Source organism: Malaclemys terrapin, chromosome 9, assembly GCF_027887155.1.
Source record: "Malaclemys terrapin pileata isolate rMalTer1 chromosome 9, rMalTer1.hap1, whole genome shotgun sequence".
NCBI lineage: Eukaryota > Metazoa > Chordata > Testudines > Emydidae > Malaclemys > Malaclemys terrapin.
The window spans coordinates 20385244-20406345 of record NC_071513.1 but is presented as its reverse complement, the minus strand read 5'-3'; the positions used below and the strand labels follow the sequence as shown (position 1 = coordinate 20406345).

General features: G+C 41.7%; 1 protein-coding gene across 1 annotated transcript in view; it reads right to left on the bottom strand.

Annotated features, from left to right (window-relative positions):
* The window catches only part of ABCB7 (ATP binding cassette subfamily B member 7), a 70234-nt gene that overhangs the window by 34570 nt on the left and 14562 nt on the right, over positions 1 to 21102 (bottom strand). Inside the window, exons 2-4 of the mRNA XM_054040000.1 lie at positions 15523 to 15600; positions 11553 to 11639; positions 6154 to 6273 (exon numbers count right to left, since the gene is read on the bottom strand). Of these exons, the coding sequence (XP_053895975.1) occupies positions 6154 to 6273; positions 11553 to 11639; positions 15523 to 15600 (285 nt within the window). The remainder of the gene's footprint in view (positions 1 to 6153; positions 6274 to 11552; positions 11640 to 15522; positions 15601 to 21102) is intronic.

The window sequence follows — 21102 nt, the reverse complement described above, 5'->3', positions numbered from 1 at the left end:
GTTATTGAAGTCCTCAAATACGGGTTTAAAGACCTCAAGGTGCAGAGAATCCTCCAGCAAGTGACCCATGCCCCACGCTCCAGAGGAAGGCGAAAAACCTCCAGGGCCTCTGCCAATCTTCCAAGTCTATGTAACTTAGACACAATGTTCAAACAGTTATTTAACTTGAAATGCTGATCTAGTTATAAATTAGCTTTAGAGCTGTCTGCAATACTAAAAGGGTCTGTAATATTTGTGTATAAAAAGCAGAGCATAGGATACAACACACCAGATAGAGATCAGTCAAGTCTGGTACCCAGGAAATTTTGAACACAGTAAGTGTAGTGGTCAAGGGGCAGCACAAAGTGCTATGTGCGGGTGAGTGAGCTTTGATCGCCCATCTCTCGACCAGCTTGAAGGCCCTCCTTTCCCCCACTTCTGCATTTCAGTGACAACTCCGCTGGTGGTCACAAGGAGCAGAAACAGCACCAACCCTTGTAGAGGAACGGGTGCTGTGATACAGTGCTGCAAGATAGATTTAGAAACAGGGAAGGACGACAGAAATTATGGGCTACTTGAAGCTAACTGAGGGTTTTGAAACTTCTCCTTTCCACAGCAGGGGACAGGGAATTAATGTTGAAATATATTTCACTTCAGACTTCTCAAAAAACAAACAAGATCTCAGAAGAAAGGGGTTAATGAGCCCATCTGACTCCAGGTAACAACAGCAGGTGCTCAGATACTACTATAATGGGGACCATATACAAACCTGATTTATGAGGTAGATATAAGTAACATACACTTGTAAGTTCCATCAGCATTCAACACCTGTTCCTTGCCCTTTTAGCCAAACCATTTCCCCCCAAACATGGAAAATTAACAGTCAGTAGAAATACAGATAGTGTGAAAGATTTCTCCAGCTCATGAATAACGCATATTGAGTCCATGAGCAAGAGGCCAAAAAATTGCAGATTTGACAGAGGCGACAGGATTCTTGTCAAATCCATGAGTTTAATCTGGTTCCTAAGGATACTTTATGCATCTGAGATGGAGCGGGAAGAAGGAGGAGGAAAGGGCAAGTGAAGGAGCCAAAATAAACACGCGAGGCAACAGAAGACAGAACTGGGCGAGGAAATGTGTAGGAATTAATGCCGACTACATAAAACCTTGAGCAAGTTATCCAGTATATCTAAAATGTATTTATAGTTTATTTATTAGGGAACTCTCCCCTCCCATTGCACCCAAAGACTCTGAGTTTAGATGTTTTAAAGATTCAGAATTTAAAACATATCAAAGGTCTACATAACAATACTTCTGAAAAAAGGCCTTATTAGCCTCAGAGCAGATCTTTGCCTGTCAGCCCCTTTTAGTCCTCCAATCATGAAGAACTGCACAAATAATTATTTTTATAGCAGCATTTAATATATATAAATGTGAAGAGGAAAAAGAACCAAAAATAAGATAATTTTTCCAGTGACAAGCAACCCAGTCCTGAAATAGGGACAGAGATAGGCTGTAACTGTAGGCTCTTCAGTAGCCACAATGCAACCTTGCCTATTTAGTTTTGTGGTTGAGTTGCACTGAACTTGAACATTTCAAAAGGAACAAAATTGGGAAAACCCACAAACCTCCCTGCCTTCCCACCCCAAACAACTGGGCTTTACAAAATACCCATTCTAAGGATACAAGTTCTCTGGAAGTGCGGTGGGGCGGCTGCCACACCCCCATGCTAGAGGGGGCTGCAGCAGGCCAGTGGGCCTGCGCAGACGAACAGCCAGTAGGAAGAGGGCTTATTGGGAGCCAATCAGGGCCCAGATTGGAGACAGCCAATCAGGGCCAGGCTCAGCCCTATAAGAAGGTTGCTCAGGGAGAGAGCATGGAGGAAGGTCTGTCTCCAGAGCAGGAGACCAGCACCTCGGACAGAGCAGTGCTGGGCAGGCTCAGGGGGGAGCACAGTAGGCCTCCAGCCCAATAACTACCAGACTGTGGGCCCCGAGCGAAAGGGCCTAGAGGGTGCGAGGGGCCAGAGGGGAAGTGGCCCAGGGACAGCTGCACAAGGGGAGAGAAGGAGGGCAGGGAGGCTGCCACTGGGGTCCCTGGATCAGGGCCCAGAGTAGTGGGCGGGCCTGGCCCCCAGCCCCCTTCCCCCTTCTACTGCACCTGGCCATGCAGTAGGGTGGCTGAGACAAACTGCAACTGGCCCTTGAGACAAGGGACTAGATTTTGGAGGTAGTGGTTGGCCACTGAGGCCAGTGCAAGGATTGCTGAACAACCCCCCCCAGAAGGGGGTGAGGATGGACTAGGGGGCACTGCTGGAGGGCAGTGTCCTGAAGAGGACGCTGCCGAACAGGGAGCAACGCGGGCGCAGACCACAACTGAGGAGTAGAGGACGGACGGGACACCACCAGCAGACGGTGCTCCCCATGGACTGAGCTAATTCCCGGAACAACCAGTTGGAGGCGCCACAGTGGTGAGTCCCAACCCTGTCACAGGAAGCAAACACGTTTACAGTGGACAAAGTGAACCAGGTCTGCACTTAACATAATGGGACTCAGATACATCAGAGTTCTTACGCTAATAGAGTTTTATAATCATATGCACAATAATCTGTTTGATCAGAGATTAACAAATATAAGTAAGTGATCACACGAATGAACAGGACCAAGCCAATCTAATGCAGAGGTTGCACAATGTTTTTGTTTTTTTTTCCCCCCTCCCCCCGCATACAAGGTTCAGGGAGGTTACAGATTAATTAAATGAAAATTGGTTTATTTTCTGGAGGGATTTAACAGTGCTGGGGGGGGAAAAAGGCAGAAGCTAAGAAAGCCAGTACTACCTGAGACATCACAGTGAGACTGTGCAGGAGCTAGTTTTGGTAGAGACAGAATATGGCAACTAGGATGAGTATTAAGAACGGGAAAGAAATTGTCCATGGAGTTTTTAAGCTGGTCCACCCACAATAAATATTCTGTTCTCATAAAACAGCATGAACCGGGAACCAGTAAAACTAGATAATTAGCTCCACCGGTGACCAAAAAGCATTGCAAGAGTCTGCATGAAGTAAGGAAAAAACAAATCTCAACTGGTGACTCCACACTAAAAAACCTGCTATGAGACTTCTGTGACTGAGCATGAGAACCGGATAGTATTTTGCCTCCTTGGTGCCACAATGAAAGAATAGCTTTGGAAGCATTTGTTAACTTGAGATTGTTCTTTCTACTCAGAAGCCACTCATTCCGGGAAAAGGTGGTTGCTTGCCACTGGCATTGGCAATTTAATAGGATCTCCTAGTTGAGCTGAGGCAAATACTGGGCACTTTTGTAAACTGTGCATATTGCTGTTTATGCACTTGTGTTCGGGGCATATGTGGACTTAACAAGAAGTGTGAATAATACTCAACTACTGGTGGCAGAGCACCCTGGGCATCAATTCATCTCACTGCATCCAAGAAACTACCTGGAACACCTCAAGTTGAAAAGCCCATTCCAGAAGCAGCATACCATGCTGCCATATAGGGGATCAGACTTAGGAGTGTCACACTGTTCTAGGCAACGTGCAGGAGGTCAGACTAGATGATCATGCTGATCCTGTCTAGGCTTAGTCTGAGATGTACTGCCCTTGGGGCTGGGAATACTTCAGATTACCTTCAAGCATCCCATCTCTGACTCAAATCTGAAGCACTATTATTAACAGGTTTTAAAAGGAGTCACAGCCAGCATTCCTCAGACATAGGAAGAGCCGTCATCTCAGATGTGTAGGGGGATTCAGAATAACCCCCTAAACAAAAACAAAGAACATGTACGCCAGGTAAGTACCACTATGTGGCCTACTCTCTTGTTCCACCTGCAGCATATCATGCCATCTGCTACTAGTATCTGTATTTTGAGCGGGTTGTGAACACAATTTACCAAAGTTCAAAGTACAGTTTCAAATACTGTTGCATGTTATGCACTGGCATAAAAAAAAACGGGTGGAGGGGTCTCAACTATACATGTATGCCACCCTCAACACTGTCAGCTGTGTTATCAGTAACTTCCTGTGCAACAACTGGAAAACAGAAGATCTATTGTAGAAAACATGCTGCCATTTGAGAGAAAGAGAGTGATCGAGATCACTGGCAAGACAAAGCTGCAGGTCAAGATATTGCCTCTCCACTCCAGTTCAATTAAACAAACATATTTCTCTTCCAAATACTCTCCTTTTATCACCTCTATGCCTCAAGTTTGTTTCTTCAACCCTCCTTTCATGTTGCTGAATGCTGATAAGACAATACTTAGTTTAGCCAGTTTTAGCACTGAAGCTCATTTCTCAGTAAGAGCTTGTCTCGATGGGGAAATTGATCGGAATAACTCCCTGCGTGGATACTCTTATTTTGGAACGGCTGTTGCAGAATAGCTTATTCCGGTCAATTTTTCTTGTAGACTAGCCCTGAAATAGACACTTTCTGCACAGCAAAACCTTTTCTTTCTTTCTTCCATTTGCTAGAATTTAGCTTATCCCAGCTGCAACCTAATTTTAGCCTTATGTATGGTAAATAATTGCCTACAGACAGTAGGTAGCTACTTAGAGCCACTAGTTTCACTGAAAAGATTAGAATTTGCTTCCCAACACTTAGCAGTCACAGGAGATTTGTGTTTTTCTATGGCAAGAGAATCTATATATGGAGAGAATTAGCATGTGTTCCTCTGCCTTATTCCTACAAAACTACTGCCAACTTAGGACTGTACCCTCCAACGATCTGGTGGATATTTGTGAGGATGCTTCAAAGCCTCAAAAAGCCTAGAAGTAGGTAAAGCAAATTTACTGTGTTCTAGCACACAAATAATTCTCTCAAAAACAGAAGTAAAATAAAGGTGAAATCACTACCGTTGCCTTGTAATAGACCTGAATGTTTTTTCTTTTACTTTTAAACTAATTTTTATGAGGGATAGTACTATGATCAGCAACAATACAGCAATACACATAGTCTAATACAAAGAGAAGCAAATTCAACAGTATTGACCTTCTGGGTGCTACAGCAGTTTTATGCCCCAGAGAGCTCTCCTAATCCACTGACACCCACAGCAAGACAACAGGGAAGAACTGGGTCTGCAAGCGTCCTCCTTACCAGTTTAGGAGGAGCTGCCTCAGGACACCAGGATGCCACCACTTCTCTCTATTGCCTGGCTGAGCTAAGCCAACAACTTTCTAGTGGCAATGGCACCTGCCAAATACCGCACCATGCTATCATTCCCTGAAGCTCTCCTTTTGTAACTTTCAGCCACATGACTGAAGTATTGTGATCCTCCTACCATCTGCATTTTCAGGTCATTTGCCCAGGACCAAAATTACAAGGATTAGGGGGAAATTCCAATTTCCATATTCCAGTAGTTCCCAAACTTGTTCCGCCGCTAGTGCAGGGAAAGCCCCTGGTGAGCCGGGTCGGTCTGTGTACCTGCCGCATCCAGCAGCTCCCATTGGCCCGGAGCAGCGAACCGCGGCCACTGGGAGCTGCAATCATCCGAACCTGCGGACGTGGCAGGTACACAAACCAGCCCAGCCCGCCAGGGGCTTTGCCTGCACAAGCAGCAGAACAAGTTTGGGAATCACTTGCATACTCAATTGCCATATTCAATTCTACATTTTGTGACCATCAAGTGCTATGCCAGCTCCTTACCCCTCAAAAGCTTCTATTCTCCCAACGCCACCGATCTGTTTCAACCCACCAATCACATATCACACCTTGGTTCTCTTCCTTGCTGCCTCAATTTCTCTGCCTTTCTCTTCATCCTCTGTCTCCCCGCACTCTTTCACCCCTTTCACTATGTGCGATTCCTTTCTCATCTCCCCTTCCCGCACTTACAAATGCTCTATCATAATTTAACTGATTAAGTGGTGAGAAAATTGTGAGATCAACTAACCCGATCAATCCAAATCATGTGTTTGATCTCAACTAATCCCTCCCAACCTCACGCCCAGGCCAGCCCCAGGACCCGGAGTTTTTTTATCTATACATTATAAGCACCTCAACAAACAGAAACAGTACACCTGTGCTGTATGCTACGTACATCTTTGTGTTGTATGACAAATACTAAATTGCAGGTCTCCTTGCAAAAGTAACAGCAACATTAATGCTTCCTGACTGCAATGAGCTACAGCAAAGCCATCACAATTCAGCAAAGTAACATTTCTTACCTTTGCACCTGCCAAAAATCCTAGAGAGATGACAACTCTGGCTCGTAGGTCTGGTCTGTCTTTGGGCCATACATAAGATAACATTGCCCTGATAATCTTCCCAGCATCTATCTCTTTCAGCTATTGAGAAAAACCCATACATCATATTAGAAGAGATACAGAAATACATTTCAAAATGCACTATTTAATAAACATCAGAATGAAAGAAGCAAAATATAAATCAGAACAAAAGTTACATTCACTAACCAAGGCGAGTTTTATGCAAAATACCTGAAAAAACTATTCAGGAGTTTCAAGACATTAGGAAATTAAGTATTTTTCTTTTAAAAGTTGTCCTGAAGGTAATAAAATCTACAAAACTATAAAAACAAGACGAGGAAAGAATTACAATCTACAGGTTCACAAGCCAGTTATTTCACCTAAAATGGTTTACTGTTTAACACCCCAATTTTAACCCCAAAAAGTATTCTCTTCCAGTCATGAATCCTCCAGTTGTAGAGTATGCATTTAAATACCAGTGCTAAAAAACAGCATTATTAAAGGCATGACAGAATTGTGTCTTAACCTAAAAATATTGTATATATGATACAGGAGGAAAATGATTTCTATACTCAAATATTTGAGAGTTAGAAACTGTAGAATGACATAAAAAATGTAATGCCATTTAGGAAAACATTTGGACTTTTCCAGAGGAAACAAGAGTTGTTGCCTCAGCAAATGACTGGGTAGAAGTATGTCACAGGAGTTAAAATACATCTTATTGGCTTGCCATTGTTTTTGTAGCTCTCCTTTTCAGAAGCTTCTGTACTCTAACATAAGGGGCTATTCAATGAAATTGAAAGGTAGGAAATTCAAAACTGACAAAAGGAAACACTTTTTCACTCATTATCTGAATAGACCACGGAACTCAGTGCCACATGTGTTGCTGAGACCAAGACTTTTGCAAGATTCAAAGATGGACTGGACTCCGATATAGATAACAAGAATAATCAGAGTTACAGTGCTAAAATTAAAACTTTGGACGGGATCTAAACTCTCATTTCACCATTTAAAACAATCTATTAGGGTTTAGGACAAAACCTATATGAGGGGTAGACTATGCCACATGTTTACTGGGGAGAGGGGGAAGGTATTTTAACTGCCTCTAAAGTATCAGGTACTGGCCACTGTCAGAGAATAATGGGTTAGGCAAACAATGTTTCTGACAGAATAAGGCAATTCATATGTTCCTATTTTTGTGAATATTGTCTTATGTAATTGTTATATAATAATTTTGATAAATTTAAGTGAATGCAATACTTGTACTTAGTGATAGAAATGTCCAGTGTGTAACTGTATATTCCCTATCATTTTATTTGTATTAATAGTTTTAATTTTATTTGATAATGGGAAAGAAAACTACAAAAATGTTAACTTAAAGTGTCCGCAGGTATGACAGCATGTGAAGTATTAAGTATTTCCAACAGTCTAGGGGCTAATTTATATAGCACCAGAAACTTATAAGGGGCTGGTGCTGAACTGTGCTGAATATGCACATGCGCCAAACAGCTTAAAGTGTAACTACACGAACAGGTACAATACAGAGAACAGTAACAGTTAATCATCGCTCCAACGCTTCATGGAACAAGTGGATTTTTCAAGACTTTTGAACGAAGTGTGGGGACTTGGCACATATTTCCTGGGAGACGGTTCCAAGTACCCGGGACAGCATGAAAGAGAAAACAAAATCAGGAGTACGGTGAGACAAAAGGGATCAAGGCAAGAGAGAGGTCTGCATGGACTATAGGAAACATGAGAATTAAGAGTTAAGAGCTAAGTGCATCATTAGATATATAAAAATAAATGCAAGTTTCAAAGATTCAGTTTCTGAGCGTACAGGAACTCAAATGCATCTGAAATTAAGTATTTTTGCTAGAGGTTCAAGATTTTTAAACATTCATATTTTAAACTAAAATAATGCTAAGCAAATGTAATTTAGTTGCATTACCATAAACTGAAATGTTTCAAGTACTTAATCATTTAACAAGCTTCATGTCACTTATCCCTCTGTACAGAATAGTGACAAGGACTCTTGCTCTACCTACCTAAAAAAGGTGTTTATTTTCTTTAAGGATATTCTACAGTGTACATTGGGATTCTTTCAATTGGTACACATTGAAGTTATGGCTAAGAGCAAAACCAAACAAAAACAAACCCCAAAACTGTTCTGGTTGGGTTAATTGTGTGTAAAATGTCACTTCATTTAACAGAATGGTCTCTGAAATTGGGTAATCATGCATTATGAGGTCACTTAGCTGTACATGACTACAGTTTAGTTTAAACAGTACTGTAAAGCTTTTGCTGATCTTTTATTTTATATCCTCCCACTCCCACCCTGAAGCCTCTCTTTAAACCAAGGACAAATCCAGCATTCAGATGAGAGACTAAATCTTTCTGAAAATAGCCAAGATGTTTTTATAGTGAGATGGTTTAGTGGCTAAAGCAGAGAGCTTTTTTCTTGAATTCCAAAGAAGTCTACCTGCTATACAAAATCATATAAAAATGTGTGCCTTACTTCAGACTCTAATGTAACATACAGTACTACACTGACAACCAACAACTCCTCCTCCTTCAGCACTGGACACCCGGGGTAATCTTGAAAAACAGAAAGGTTATCCAAAGCTGAAGGGAAGCCGGCCTAGGAAGTAAACTAAATTACCCATCACCTCTGTATGGGTTAATCTTTCCATTTCAGGCTACGTTTGTTGGAAAACGTTTATTTGCCCTTTTCTGGATGAATTTTTACTAAACAGATTGTCCATGAAAATAGATGGATTTTACAATATAATTCTGTATTTCCCACACTGGAGCATACTTTATGCATTCCCTCCGCCCCTTCCATCAATTTCAGGAGAAAGACATAAGTTAGATTTAAAATTCACTGTGAAAGCCAAGTTTGAATCAGAGGGAAAAGGTGGGGGGTTTTTTTGTTAAGAGAAAAGACTGCTGAAGCAACCTGGAGAAACCAATATCAAACTTAAGCCTATAATTTAACAGAAAAATCCAGCTTGCTTTATGTTTCGAGTCTCATCTTTAATGGCAATCAGAATAGAAAAGTTAATAAGATACATTGGCAACTGCTGACATTACATACAGTACCTGAGCAATATAAGTACCCTCCATACAGCCTTTAACAAGGGATATATTGATAATTCATAAATCAGTAGAGGGTGTAAAATAACATTTCTGCTTACCCTAGCTACACAGAAGAGAGGAGATATTTGCAGCAGCATATGCATAAATCCTCCCTTTGTAGCGAAGGATATGCATAAATAGCCTTGTATTTAAACTGAAAAGATTTTTTTTTTAAGCACCATTAATGGGTTGGAAGGAACAAACTGGTGCCATGTTAATATGAAACCTACTAGAGCAACTGGAGTGGTTCTAATTATATGTTGCTATTGGCTAGAGAGACTTTTTACAGGAAAGATGTTAGAGAGAAAAAATGAAAAGGAAATATAAAGGCTGCAAACAAGGAATTCAGCTTGGCTCCTTGAGGGCTTTGAATGGTTACAAAACCAAAACAGTCTATTCAGAATAGAGTGAGAAGGCAGCAAGTGATTTGCAGTGGCCTTGCAAAGGATCAAAAAAAAATATCAAAAGATGCACCAAATATGCATTACATCAAAGTTCAACATAAAATTAACATAGATATAATTATAGATGTATAGAAACATGAATGTGACTGCAGAAGATATACAAGTCACAAGGTTAGGAATATTTTTTAAAAATTAAGTCTGTTAAAGGTGACCAGTAAAGGAAAAAAGGGATTGTGTATATCATTGACACCAAAGGGCTTTCTTTGAGTATTTTTGCCCATGCCATCCTTTTGGAAGGAGAACTTACTATCGTCTCCAATGGTCTTCCAGTCTCTGCTGTGTCTCTGTGATAGTGTAGAATTCAATCACTGGACCATTAAGCCAGTGTTAATAGTATAACAAGTTTTGGTACATAATCTCATAGGATGACCAGCAAAGGGAAAACATATACACCAGACATGTCAACATGCTTATTGTTATAGGAAGGGGCTGATAGTGCCACCTCTTAAGGTTGCCTGATACTTTCCATTATAAGACCCTGTTTTCAGTTCCTTACAACTTTGCTGAATTTTAATCATTTGGGCTGAAATTATACATACTGGTGTCTGCCTCTGGCTAAATTTTGGGGGAAATTTCAGTCAAAGCTCTTCAGCAGTTTCTAAGCATGAAGCTAGGGAAAAATATATTGTTTTGTCCATGTTAAATTCTGGTAACCTATTTTTTTGAACAACTCTAGTATCCCCATGCTTTGGAGTTGGGACTTGTGGTCGGAATGCCTTTGTGATGTGCCTTTTGCTTGTCCCTGGGAAAATCTGCCCAAATTTGGTGAAGCCATAAACCTCTAAAAATCAAATAAAATAAAATCACAGTTTGCACATGCTTTGTATAGAGACTTCTTAGATTTTAACTGTTACAATTTCTTAAGAGTCCATCCTGGTTAAGTATGCTTGAGCCTCCCACAACCTCTAGTGCTGATCAGATTGGGCACGAGCCAAGCCCTCACAGTAAGTGAGGCTGCTCTAGCCCAGGGCTAAAGGGGTGAAGACACTTTCCCTATAATGGCTGCTCCAGGATGGGATGGGGCTGTGCTCTGGAACTAAGAGCAGGGACCTGTCTCTTCTGTCAATGATTACTCTTATCCCCTCTGCACCCTGGCAGCATAGAGGAAGGAGCAATCTGACTCAAAAAGCAAACTGAAATAAACAGAAATTATACACAAAGAATCAATGTTAAATGAATATTCAAGTTGCAATGGAAAAATTAGAAAGTGTCAGAATTAAGGTTGCCTGTGAAACATTTAATTAAAGGGATAATGACTTTATAAACTAACAAGTTTTTTTGATTTTTTTTATTGCTGCAGTGAGTGAAGGTAGAGTGAGTGATTCACTGACTTGTACCCACAAGCATATTCCTTCTACACCAAATGTCAAGTCCTAGAAATGCCACTGACAAGCAGGAATAAGAGAACATATTAAAGTATAATGGAACGTATCTGTCGTGAAAAGTCTAAAACACCTGAGGCTAATTTCAAGTCAACATCTGTGACACTTTGGTGACTATTTATTTATAGAAAGCCAGAGAATTTGTGGGAAAATAAGCAGATAAAATCATTACCAGTGCTGGGTAATTTAAAAGCTACTAATCCAAGGTTTACAACTAACTGTATTTATTAGCCAACAGTCTAAAAATTAAACTAAGTAGCCATCTGTGGGAAACATTTGCTGTTTTCAATTGTTAAATGTTTGAAAAGGCTGAACATACATTTGATTTATACAGCATCCTGAACCGAGTTTGAGTAATATTGTTTAATCAAGCTTTTACCCCTTGCTTTGGATCTGTGTGGAGTCCTCCACCTGCATGACCATGCCAACATGTTCTCTTATCTATCAGTGGCCCGCACTGGAGATTCTGTGTAAAAAAATAAATATCAATTATACAGCGACTACAAGAATCACAGACTTCAAAAATGATGAACAAAACATAAATTCTGAATTACAGTGACAATCAGAATAGAGCTGAAGATCTAGTAGCACAGGGCCGTCATCCAGAGAAATGGAGATTATGCCTCAAGAACAGTACCTTGCTCCTGAAGCTGGCATGCAAAGGCAATAGACTTTTAACAGTTACATGTCAAAATACTTTAGAGCAGAAACTGTCTCTAAGAGTTACAGAAAGATCTCTAAACCCTTTAAGTACATATCCACTCTGTAAAATGACTATGTAAAAATGGCACCTTCTTCTTCAACAGACCTGCTTCCAGTGCACATGGAGCATACTACCTGCTGATCTTAGAGACAAAGGTATGTTTTTAATGCTTTTCATTCCTGTCGATCTTGCCAAGATCTTGTATACACATAAAGCTTGCCAGGTTTAACTAAGGTCTACTTTAAACTTTTTTTTTTTTTTTTTTTTTAAATTTATTAAACCCATGCAAAAACCTATGTGGACATATTTATAAGCCAGGTGTAGACTGAAATATCAATTTAGTTTAGTAAGCAACTGATTCAAGATAAGGTGAATTAATAAAAGGCAGGTGTAAACCAAACTAAGTAGACCCTTTAACTCAGTGGTGGGCAACCTGAGGCCTGCATGCAGCCCATCAGTGTAATCTGCTGGCGGGCTGTGAGTTTGTTTACACTGAACATCCGCAGGCACAGCCGCCCGCAATTCCCAGTGGCCGCGGTTCGCCGTTCCCGCCCTGCCCAGCCAGAGCAGCTGTGGTCCAGGCAGCAGTCCCCGCCCTGCTGGAGGAGCCACAGTTTGTGGCCCCCGGCGGCTGGAGCTGCTGGCCCCAGCCCCATCGCCCCTCCTTCCATACCTCCTCCAACAGCAGACCCCCAGCACACCCAGCGCTGTCCTCCCCGCCCCCCCATTTAAACAGGTATTTTTAGTATGTTATGGACAGGTCACAGGCCGTGAATTTTTGTTTATTGGCCATACCTGTCCATGACTTTTACTAAAAATACGCATGATTAAATTGTAGCCTTAATCATAAACAGGTTATAAGCTCAATGGTCATTGTTTAATTACATCATAAATTAAATACATGAATTGCAATTTACTTGTATCCGATTAAGTCATCCAAATGTCATCTGATTTATTTTTTTAAGCTATACATACCTTCCCTTTATGGGTAAGGGAATGCATTTTTACAAAGCCGCTTTTCAAGCCCAACTGCACTTTCAATAAAGTGCTTAAAACCACTGCATTAGACTGGAATTCTGCGATCAATTTGGCAAGTATCATAATAATGACACTTAGAGCTTCACAAGTGCTTCCAAGTACTGCGCAAAGCATTAACCCACAACACCTCTTTGAGGTGGGCAAATATTACTATCCCCACTTTGCAGATAGGAAAACTGAGTAGAGAGATTAAATGACCTGCGCAAGGGCAAGGAGAGAGAGAGAGAGAGAGTGTCAGTGACAGAGATGGAACTGGGGATCAATAACTCCTGAATGCTACTCTACTAGACCTTTCTTATTAAAAAACTCTACAGTAAAACACAGTTAATTAGATTGCAAAATCAAGCACTTGAAAGTGACTACAGGCCAAATTTAAAGTTGTCGATGAAATCTTAATTCTGTCCCTTTGTGTGTCCAATCTCTGCACTGAATGAGCAGGATTCCTGCGGAAAAAACAGTATATGATCATGTCATTAAAAACTATATTGTAATCCATATGTACAAAGGGGCATAATTAAGATTGCATGGGTAACTCCAAGTGGCATTTCCTAAACTATGAGTGCTTGAATTTGCAACCCAAATAATGGTCTTTTAACGCATTTCCTAGATGTTTAAAAAAATATAAAAACAATGTTACACACCACTGTAATAATCTCCCCATCATGCATCAGCAAGAATCCTGAGCCTGCAGCAGGGCAGCAGAGACTTCTACCACGGTGGTTCTCAAACTTTTGTACTGGTGACCCCTTTAACATAGCAAGCCTCTGAGTGCGACCCCGCTTATAAATCAAAAATACTTTTTTATATGTTTAACACCATTATAAATGCTGGAGGCAAAGTGGTGTTTGGGGTGGAGGCTGACAGCTCATGACCCTCCAAGTAATAATCTCGTGACCCCCAGTTTGAGAACCCCTGTTCTACTACTTCAGTTACATGGCCCATATGGTGCTCCCAAAAAGGGGGATAAGAAGCAGGGGCCACATGCCAGGTCTGAGGAGTGCAGGTTGAGGTAGTCCGGGCTGGTCCAGTTCCTTGCTGCTCCCAGACATTGCCAGTATAGTGTGTTGTGTGCTGCAGTGGTAGTGTGAACCGGTTTGGGTTTTTTAAAATCGTGTTCAGTTATTTTAGCATACTAGAAAAATTTTCCGGATGAATACAAGTGAGAAACGGGAAATGATGATTTAACAGTTTATAATTCAGCTAAACTGAATGGAATTTAATAGGACAAAGAAGTCACTTTGCTAACCGAGTGATTTCTCCTTAACTTTGAAGGCCTGCTGAAAACAATGGAGGTAGAGAGTCTTAAAAAAAAAAAAAAAAAAAAAAAAAAAAAAAGGTAGCAAGAATCTTTTACAATGGAAAAAGTTAGGCAACCTAAATATAAGGGGAAGCTACCAAGCAATATTATGGACTCTCATATATAATGTATATGAGAGGTAGCATGATCTAATATATTAGAATTCAGAAGTCCCTGACTCACAATTCCATTTCTGTCACTCACTTTTATAAACTCAAAGGGTAAAATTTAAAAAAAAACCACCACCTAAGTCAGTGAGGCGCTTTTAAATCCCACTGAACAGCAATGGGTTTTAGGCTCCTAAACCACTTAGGTGCATTTGAAATGATAACCAAAAATAATTAAAGAGTATTTAAAGAAGAGACATATTGTGGGATATAAGGGTACGTTCAGACTACCCGCCGGATCGGCGGGTAGCAATCGATATATCGCGTCTCGTCTAGACGCGATATATCGATCCCCGAATATGCTCCGATCGACTCCGGAACTCCACCAGGGCGAGCGGCGGTAGTGGAGTTGACAGGGGAGCCGCGGCCATCAATCCCGCACCGTGAGGACTGGAAGTAAGTCGAAATAAGATATGTCGACTTCAGCTACGCTATTCCTGTAGCTGAAGTTGTGTATCATGTAAGCATGTAAGCATCGACACCCCTCCCTCCCTCCCCAGTGTAGACCAGGCCAAACTGTAACATTAAGAGGTGAGAATTTAGATGAATTTCCTGGTCTTACTACATCCTACAATTTTACATATTTCTCTGTGTCATTATTAGCAGACGAAGACTAAAAACAAAAAAACATTTCCCTTATGTTTACATTAGTGATACAGAAAGCAACCCTCACACAGATGAAAACCTGTCATACTGCTCTCCCCCAGAGGTGCCAATAAATTTTCAAAGTTTCTTTATGCTCCACAAGCTAAGCATATTTTTGGCGTAATAAAGCTTTACATATTTGAGAAAATTCAGATTTCCATACATTGTCAGACATAAAACCGCAGGATAAATTTGAATGTCAACAAGCTACAAGTACATTTCTAAAAGCTTTCTGAAAACATTACTATGTTGGCACTGATTTTTAGAGATTTAGAAAGACATTTCAAAGGGGGAAGACTATCAAGATTTCAGCAGAGATTCTCTCTCCATTTCCAGAGGCAGAAACATAATTTGCCATTTATCTAGTAGTACTTAGAAATCATAAAAAGGTGAAATCATATAAAGGATGTAAAATACGCAGCATAAATTGGAAGATGCTCAAGGGATAGAATTTTCCCGCCCTGAGAGAGTAGGAGGAGGAAAGACTGCTTAATCCTACCTTTGCAGCATCTAATAATTGTCTTGAATAGCCACTCCCCAAACTCTGCCATGTAGCTTGTCTGAATGTCTTGGGAATCTGCAGGAAAGAAGAAAAAAGAGAGGATTGAGTAATTAAGAGTGTATACTTCGTGTTTAGGGAATATTTCACCTAGTTCGTGTAAACATGCATAACACGAGAACTAAACAAAGACAGTGGTTGACAAGTGACCAAAGAAAAAATAAGATGAAAACAACTGGTGGGGAGCAGGTGCAAAATAAATTGCTTTCAACTATTAAAAATGCAAAATGTCAACAAACCTTTCCTCCATCTCCACCCACACTCTCACTAGGCTTCCGATCCTTTGTTCCTTGAAAGCCCTTAAGTCCTTCTTCTCTTCTCATTCTGTTTTGTTCTCAGATGGCCTTTGCATTCTTTTCAAATATCCCCTTTTGTTCTGTTTTCCATTATGTTTTATTCTTATCCTTGTTGCCCTCCTTGTTTTCATTCCCTCTTACCTCATATACTACGCTTGTACGTTGGACCAAAAGGCTAGCAAAAGCTACAACTCTGCCTGGGAACGGCTGCCACTGCTATGAAGCTGAACATGACTGGGTTGCAATTTTTTTCAGATGGGATATAAAATACACCATATTTATTCACAAATATGGGAATCTGCATAGGCATAACATAGGTTACTAGCAGATGCTGTCACATGGAACGCTGTATTCTAAGTGCTGTAGGACACAGATCTTGTCTGCCTACCCTTCTGAAGTTCCTAGAACGCTTTGGATGCTACAGAAACAGTAACTAATAGTCTTAAACCTGGATGGCTGTTTTCATTACACTCTTCCTTTCAATAAGAATGGTGACCAATGTCCTCCCAGGCAACAGCAGACAGGGGGCACTCAGTGTGCTTCCATAACATAACTGGTATATTTCAGCCAGGAAATACGTTCTCTACCCCAGTGATTGTTTCTGAAATCAGTCCTGATACTCCTAAAGCACCTGGCTAGTATTCCACCATAAACCAGTCTCCTACAGCTCTGTTGCGATACTAGCTGCACAGCATGCACAATATAGATCAATACTGTACAGCAGAATAGCAAAAGAGCAGTCATTGGCTCAAGGCAAAGAACAAACGTCAAGAAAATGAACTCTTAAGAAAAACATTTTTAACCTTAACAAATAGCAGCATGGCCTTCTGTATATTTTCTACACATTGCCTTAAACCTTCTTTTTGCACTTGTCCTAAGTCACATAGTACATTACAAATTGCTGAAGAAAAACAACCAAGTGAAGCTAACTTCTTCACCACATAATACTTGCCCATTTTAACACATCTTATTGTATTATATCCTGCTGTAACAGGGTGGCTACCCCGCTCCTAAAATAGAAGGGGTTAAAAGTAGCCCTGGAGAGGGTTGTGCCTGGGGATGGCTGATTGGGGAAGCAGCTGCAGCTGGGCCACGCCCCAATCAGGCCACAGCTGGCCCTTATAAAAAGGCCAGTGAGCCAGGAGCTGGCACAGTCTCCCTCTAGCTGAGGAGGGAGATGGACCTAGCTGCCTGAGTCCTAAAGGGTACTGGAGTGAAGCAGGGCTGGGGAAAGGCCAGAGGAGCAGGGGAGCTCCAGGCTGGCAACTCCCCAGGCTGCAGGGCCTGGTTCTAGGCCCATGGAGGTACTGGGAGGTAGAGGAAGGCAGTAGGTCCGAATCCCCTTGCCTATAATGAGTGGCTTTTACACTGCAGTCTGCCCCAGGGAGCGGGGGCTTGATGATGACTGGCAGTAGCCCACGACTGAGGCAAGGTGGGGATAGAGGGTTGGGGGTTCCCCTGGGTGGGGGAGACCCTGAGACTGTGGGGGTATTGCCGGGGGCAGCACCCCAAAGATAAAAGGGCACCGGAGTCTGGGAAGGACACAGGGCTGGAAACAAGCAGGACACCAGCGTGCAGAGGGCGCTCCGAGGGCTGGAGAGCTAATTCCCTGAGAGGACCAGCAGGAGGCACCGCGCCACCTGCATATAGGATGGGATGAAGTATTTTTGGAATTAAACATTTTATTAATTATTTTTAAAGATGTATCACACACTTATGGCACTTAATGTAGAAAATGGCTTTCTAGTTATGCATGCCATTCATATACGCCAATGTGATCCATTCCAGCACCACACCTCAGCAGAGAAAAGTAAAACATGGTTTTCTTTAAATCTCTATGAGAATATCCTGTTTGCAACCCAAGAGTTTACTGGAACATGGGGTTGATACACCAAGGAGTTTGTCTCAGATTTATGCTGTAGTGCTTATGAAAAGTGTCAGCATGACATCCATGTTTCTAGCATTAGAGTCTTGACTAAAGGACACGAAGACATGCTGATCTTTAAGCATAACAGTTTTTGCAAACAATTTTCCAACTATTGCTTAGCATGATGGGTGGGCAAGGCACTCACTATATAAGAGAATAAGAAATGAGATAAAGGGTCAAAATAAGATAAAAGGTAAAAATGTACAATTTTCAAAAACATGCAAGTCGTAATGACTTTCAATAGAACTTAGGGTAAACTTTGCAAAAGTGCTTCAATGACTTAGAAGCCTACGTTCCTGCCCAGAATAGCTTTCAGTCTTAACAGTCAATTTTTCAAGGCATTCCCTGCAGAATCCACCCCTCTCTCCAGCCAATCTTTATAAAGCAGTACACAGAGACAAGCTAATAAATCTGACATGCCAGTGGTCTAATGTGGTACTGGAAATCCTAAGCACCCAGTCATAGAGGTCAACATTTTCAAAAATGAATGCCTAAAGTTAGGCTCCTAAATAAGTGGTCTGATTTTCAGAAGTGCTAAGCCCCAAGCAACCGCCACTGACATCAACATTCACAAAGAGAATTTATCATTTTATGTTTCAAATAGGAAGCAAGATCACAGAAGTTGGCAGGGGTAGCCCCCAGCGCAGTAATAGTATCTGTAACTAGTTTTAACTCTCGTTTTAAACTGATGAGATTGCAAGTTGACATGGTCTCTTTAAATAAGTATATAACAAGCCAAATCATGTCAAATACTCAAACCTGTGGTTGCCTATACAACTGTGTTTGAAATCCATGCTCTGACACACACAAAAACCTGTCCACGGTGGTCATGGAAACAGCACTAGAAATTTGTTTCCAACAACTTTGTTTAATCATGGTCATAAATAGCATAAGTCTGATCCCATTGGGAACAAAGCCTTCGGAAGGTCCCATCTCAGTTGCAACACTGTAATGTCCTCATATGATTAAGAGACTGTTTGGTCTTGCCAATGAAGATGGATCTTATCACCGTAGATGTGTTTTTACTGTGCAACTGAAATGTGTTACTGCTACAGCAGCAGGAAAAAAACTCAAATCTTGGCAGACATTTGATATTTCTTTAGATTTATAATAAACTCTTCACAGAGACAGCCATCCTCCACAAAGAACTCCCTCCAAGTAGCCACCTTCTGTTTATATCGACAAGAGCTCAAGCACTTCCACAGACCAACTGAGGAAGCATGGCATAGGAACAGAAACAATTTCAATGGTAACCAGGTGTCAAACCATTTAGGGCTCTATAAATTGATGTCAACAGAAACAAGAGCAGACCCTATTGCTCTGATGTGGTGTGCTCTCCATCCCATAAACAGGCCATGCATGGCATTCTGTACTAGCTTCGGTTTCCAAGTGGTCTCTGTGCATAACCACATATAGAGACATTACAGCAATCTAATCTAACTGTAGCAGAAGCTGTAATAAGAGTACAGATACCTTTTAAAAAAAAAAAAAAAAAAAGCATTCGTGGCAACAGCCACTACCTGGGCATCCAGCAGCAGACCAAGATGTACCACCCCTAATTTGCATATTTATGCTACAAATGGCAGCCGAACTCCCTAATTCAGGTGCAGTGATTAAGTTAGGACAGCACTCATGACTGCTTGCCCAAATCTGTTAACACTGCCTTCTTGTTTGGATTAAACCAACGTTTCTCAAATGTGGCCACCGTGGCTGCATGTAGCCACCAGGGGCTTTTCGTGTGTCCACGACACCCTCCTGGGCTGTGACTGGGGAAGGGGGGGCGGCGTGCGCAAAGCATCGGCCCCTTCCCCTCCCTCCTGGTTGCTCCTGGATGTGCCACCCTGCCACCGCCTCTGGAGAGAGGTGGGGCACAACGCTGCAGGAGCAAAGTGAGTTCTTGACCCACCCTGGGGAAGGGGGGGGGGGGGGGGTTGGGCAGCCGGCTCCAGCAGCAGGACTTCAGGAACCTGACTATGCAGCCCCAGGCTCCAACCGCAGGGCAGCAGGTATTGACCCCCCCGCCTCTGGCCATGCAGCCCTGGCCTCCAGCTGTGGGGCTTCAGCCTCCAGACCCTGGTTCCAGCTTCATGGCAGCAGGCACTGGGTCCCGGCTCCAGTCCCGAGCACTGGCCACAGGCGCCGACCCCTAGCCCACGTTGCACGGCAGTGGGCTCCAAGCTACCCTTGGGGCTGAGGAACAATTGCCCACTATGGGGTTGTCTCAAATACTTAAGACTGGAACCTCTCAAAAGCAATGCTATAATCTCCTGTTTAGGTCTGCAAGAAGCATGTAAATTAACATTCAGAGTGATCAAGCATATGAACACTAAATATTAAATCCAGAATGTTTTTGCTCATAGTGTGTTCATGGGAGTAGAGGGGTGTGGAGCTATAACCACCTATGGGGGAAAAAAATTCACAGCCACCATTCTGAGAAAGAGCTAGATTGTTTATATAGTGCAGTAAATGTGCATGATCTTTTGTAGACAAAATCAATCTCATTTCTATTCCCAAAAACAATTACATTAAATTACATTTAAATTAATGATTTTCTTTGTATTACACAAATTTTACAAACTCAGTTGTGGAGTATATGTAAAGAAGTGTTTATTTACAAGCTTTTATTGCAGCTCTCCTAGATTACATTTCCTTAATACAGGAGTTTCTATTTTCGTTGAAATAACTAATGTCAGGGCTGTCCTGTCTCAGGACAGATCCTACCTTCCCTCAGTTTGGACTGTTGAAGAGGCAGCCCCTATGTATAAACTGACCCATGGCCAGATGTATTAGAGGCTGCCAAGGAAACAGGAAGAAAACATTTTTTTTTGTTTTTTGTTTTAAACAAACCACCTGTTGCTTTATCTACTGCTGCAGAAACACATATGCAGGGGGGGGAAAAGAGGTGGCTCTAGGATTATACCGCTTTCTTTTGCCTCCCAGCCCTGCTCTTCTTTTCTACTCACTCTCTGTAGAGTGGGAAAAACTGCCCTCTTATAATGATAATTTAAACTTACATAGCACCTTTCAATTAAACATTACTTAAATAAGCCATACAACACCTCTGCAATTAGGGAAAGATCCCAATGTACAGATAAAGGAATGGAAGCACAGAGCTCACAGGATTTGTCTTAGGTCATACAGAAATATCTGTGAGGGAGCTGGGAATTCCAGTTCTCTTGAGTCCCAATCCTATGTCTTACGGATAGACTATCTTTCCTCTCAAGCTTCTCTTTGAAAAATTCGGTATCAGCATGGAGGCCAAAGATTAAACTAGCATGGGCAGCCCCCGCCCAGCAG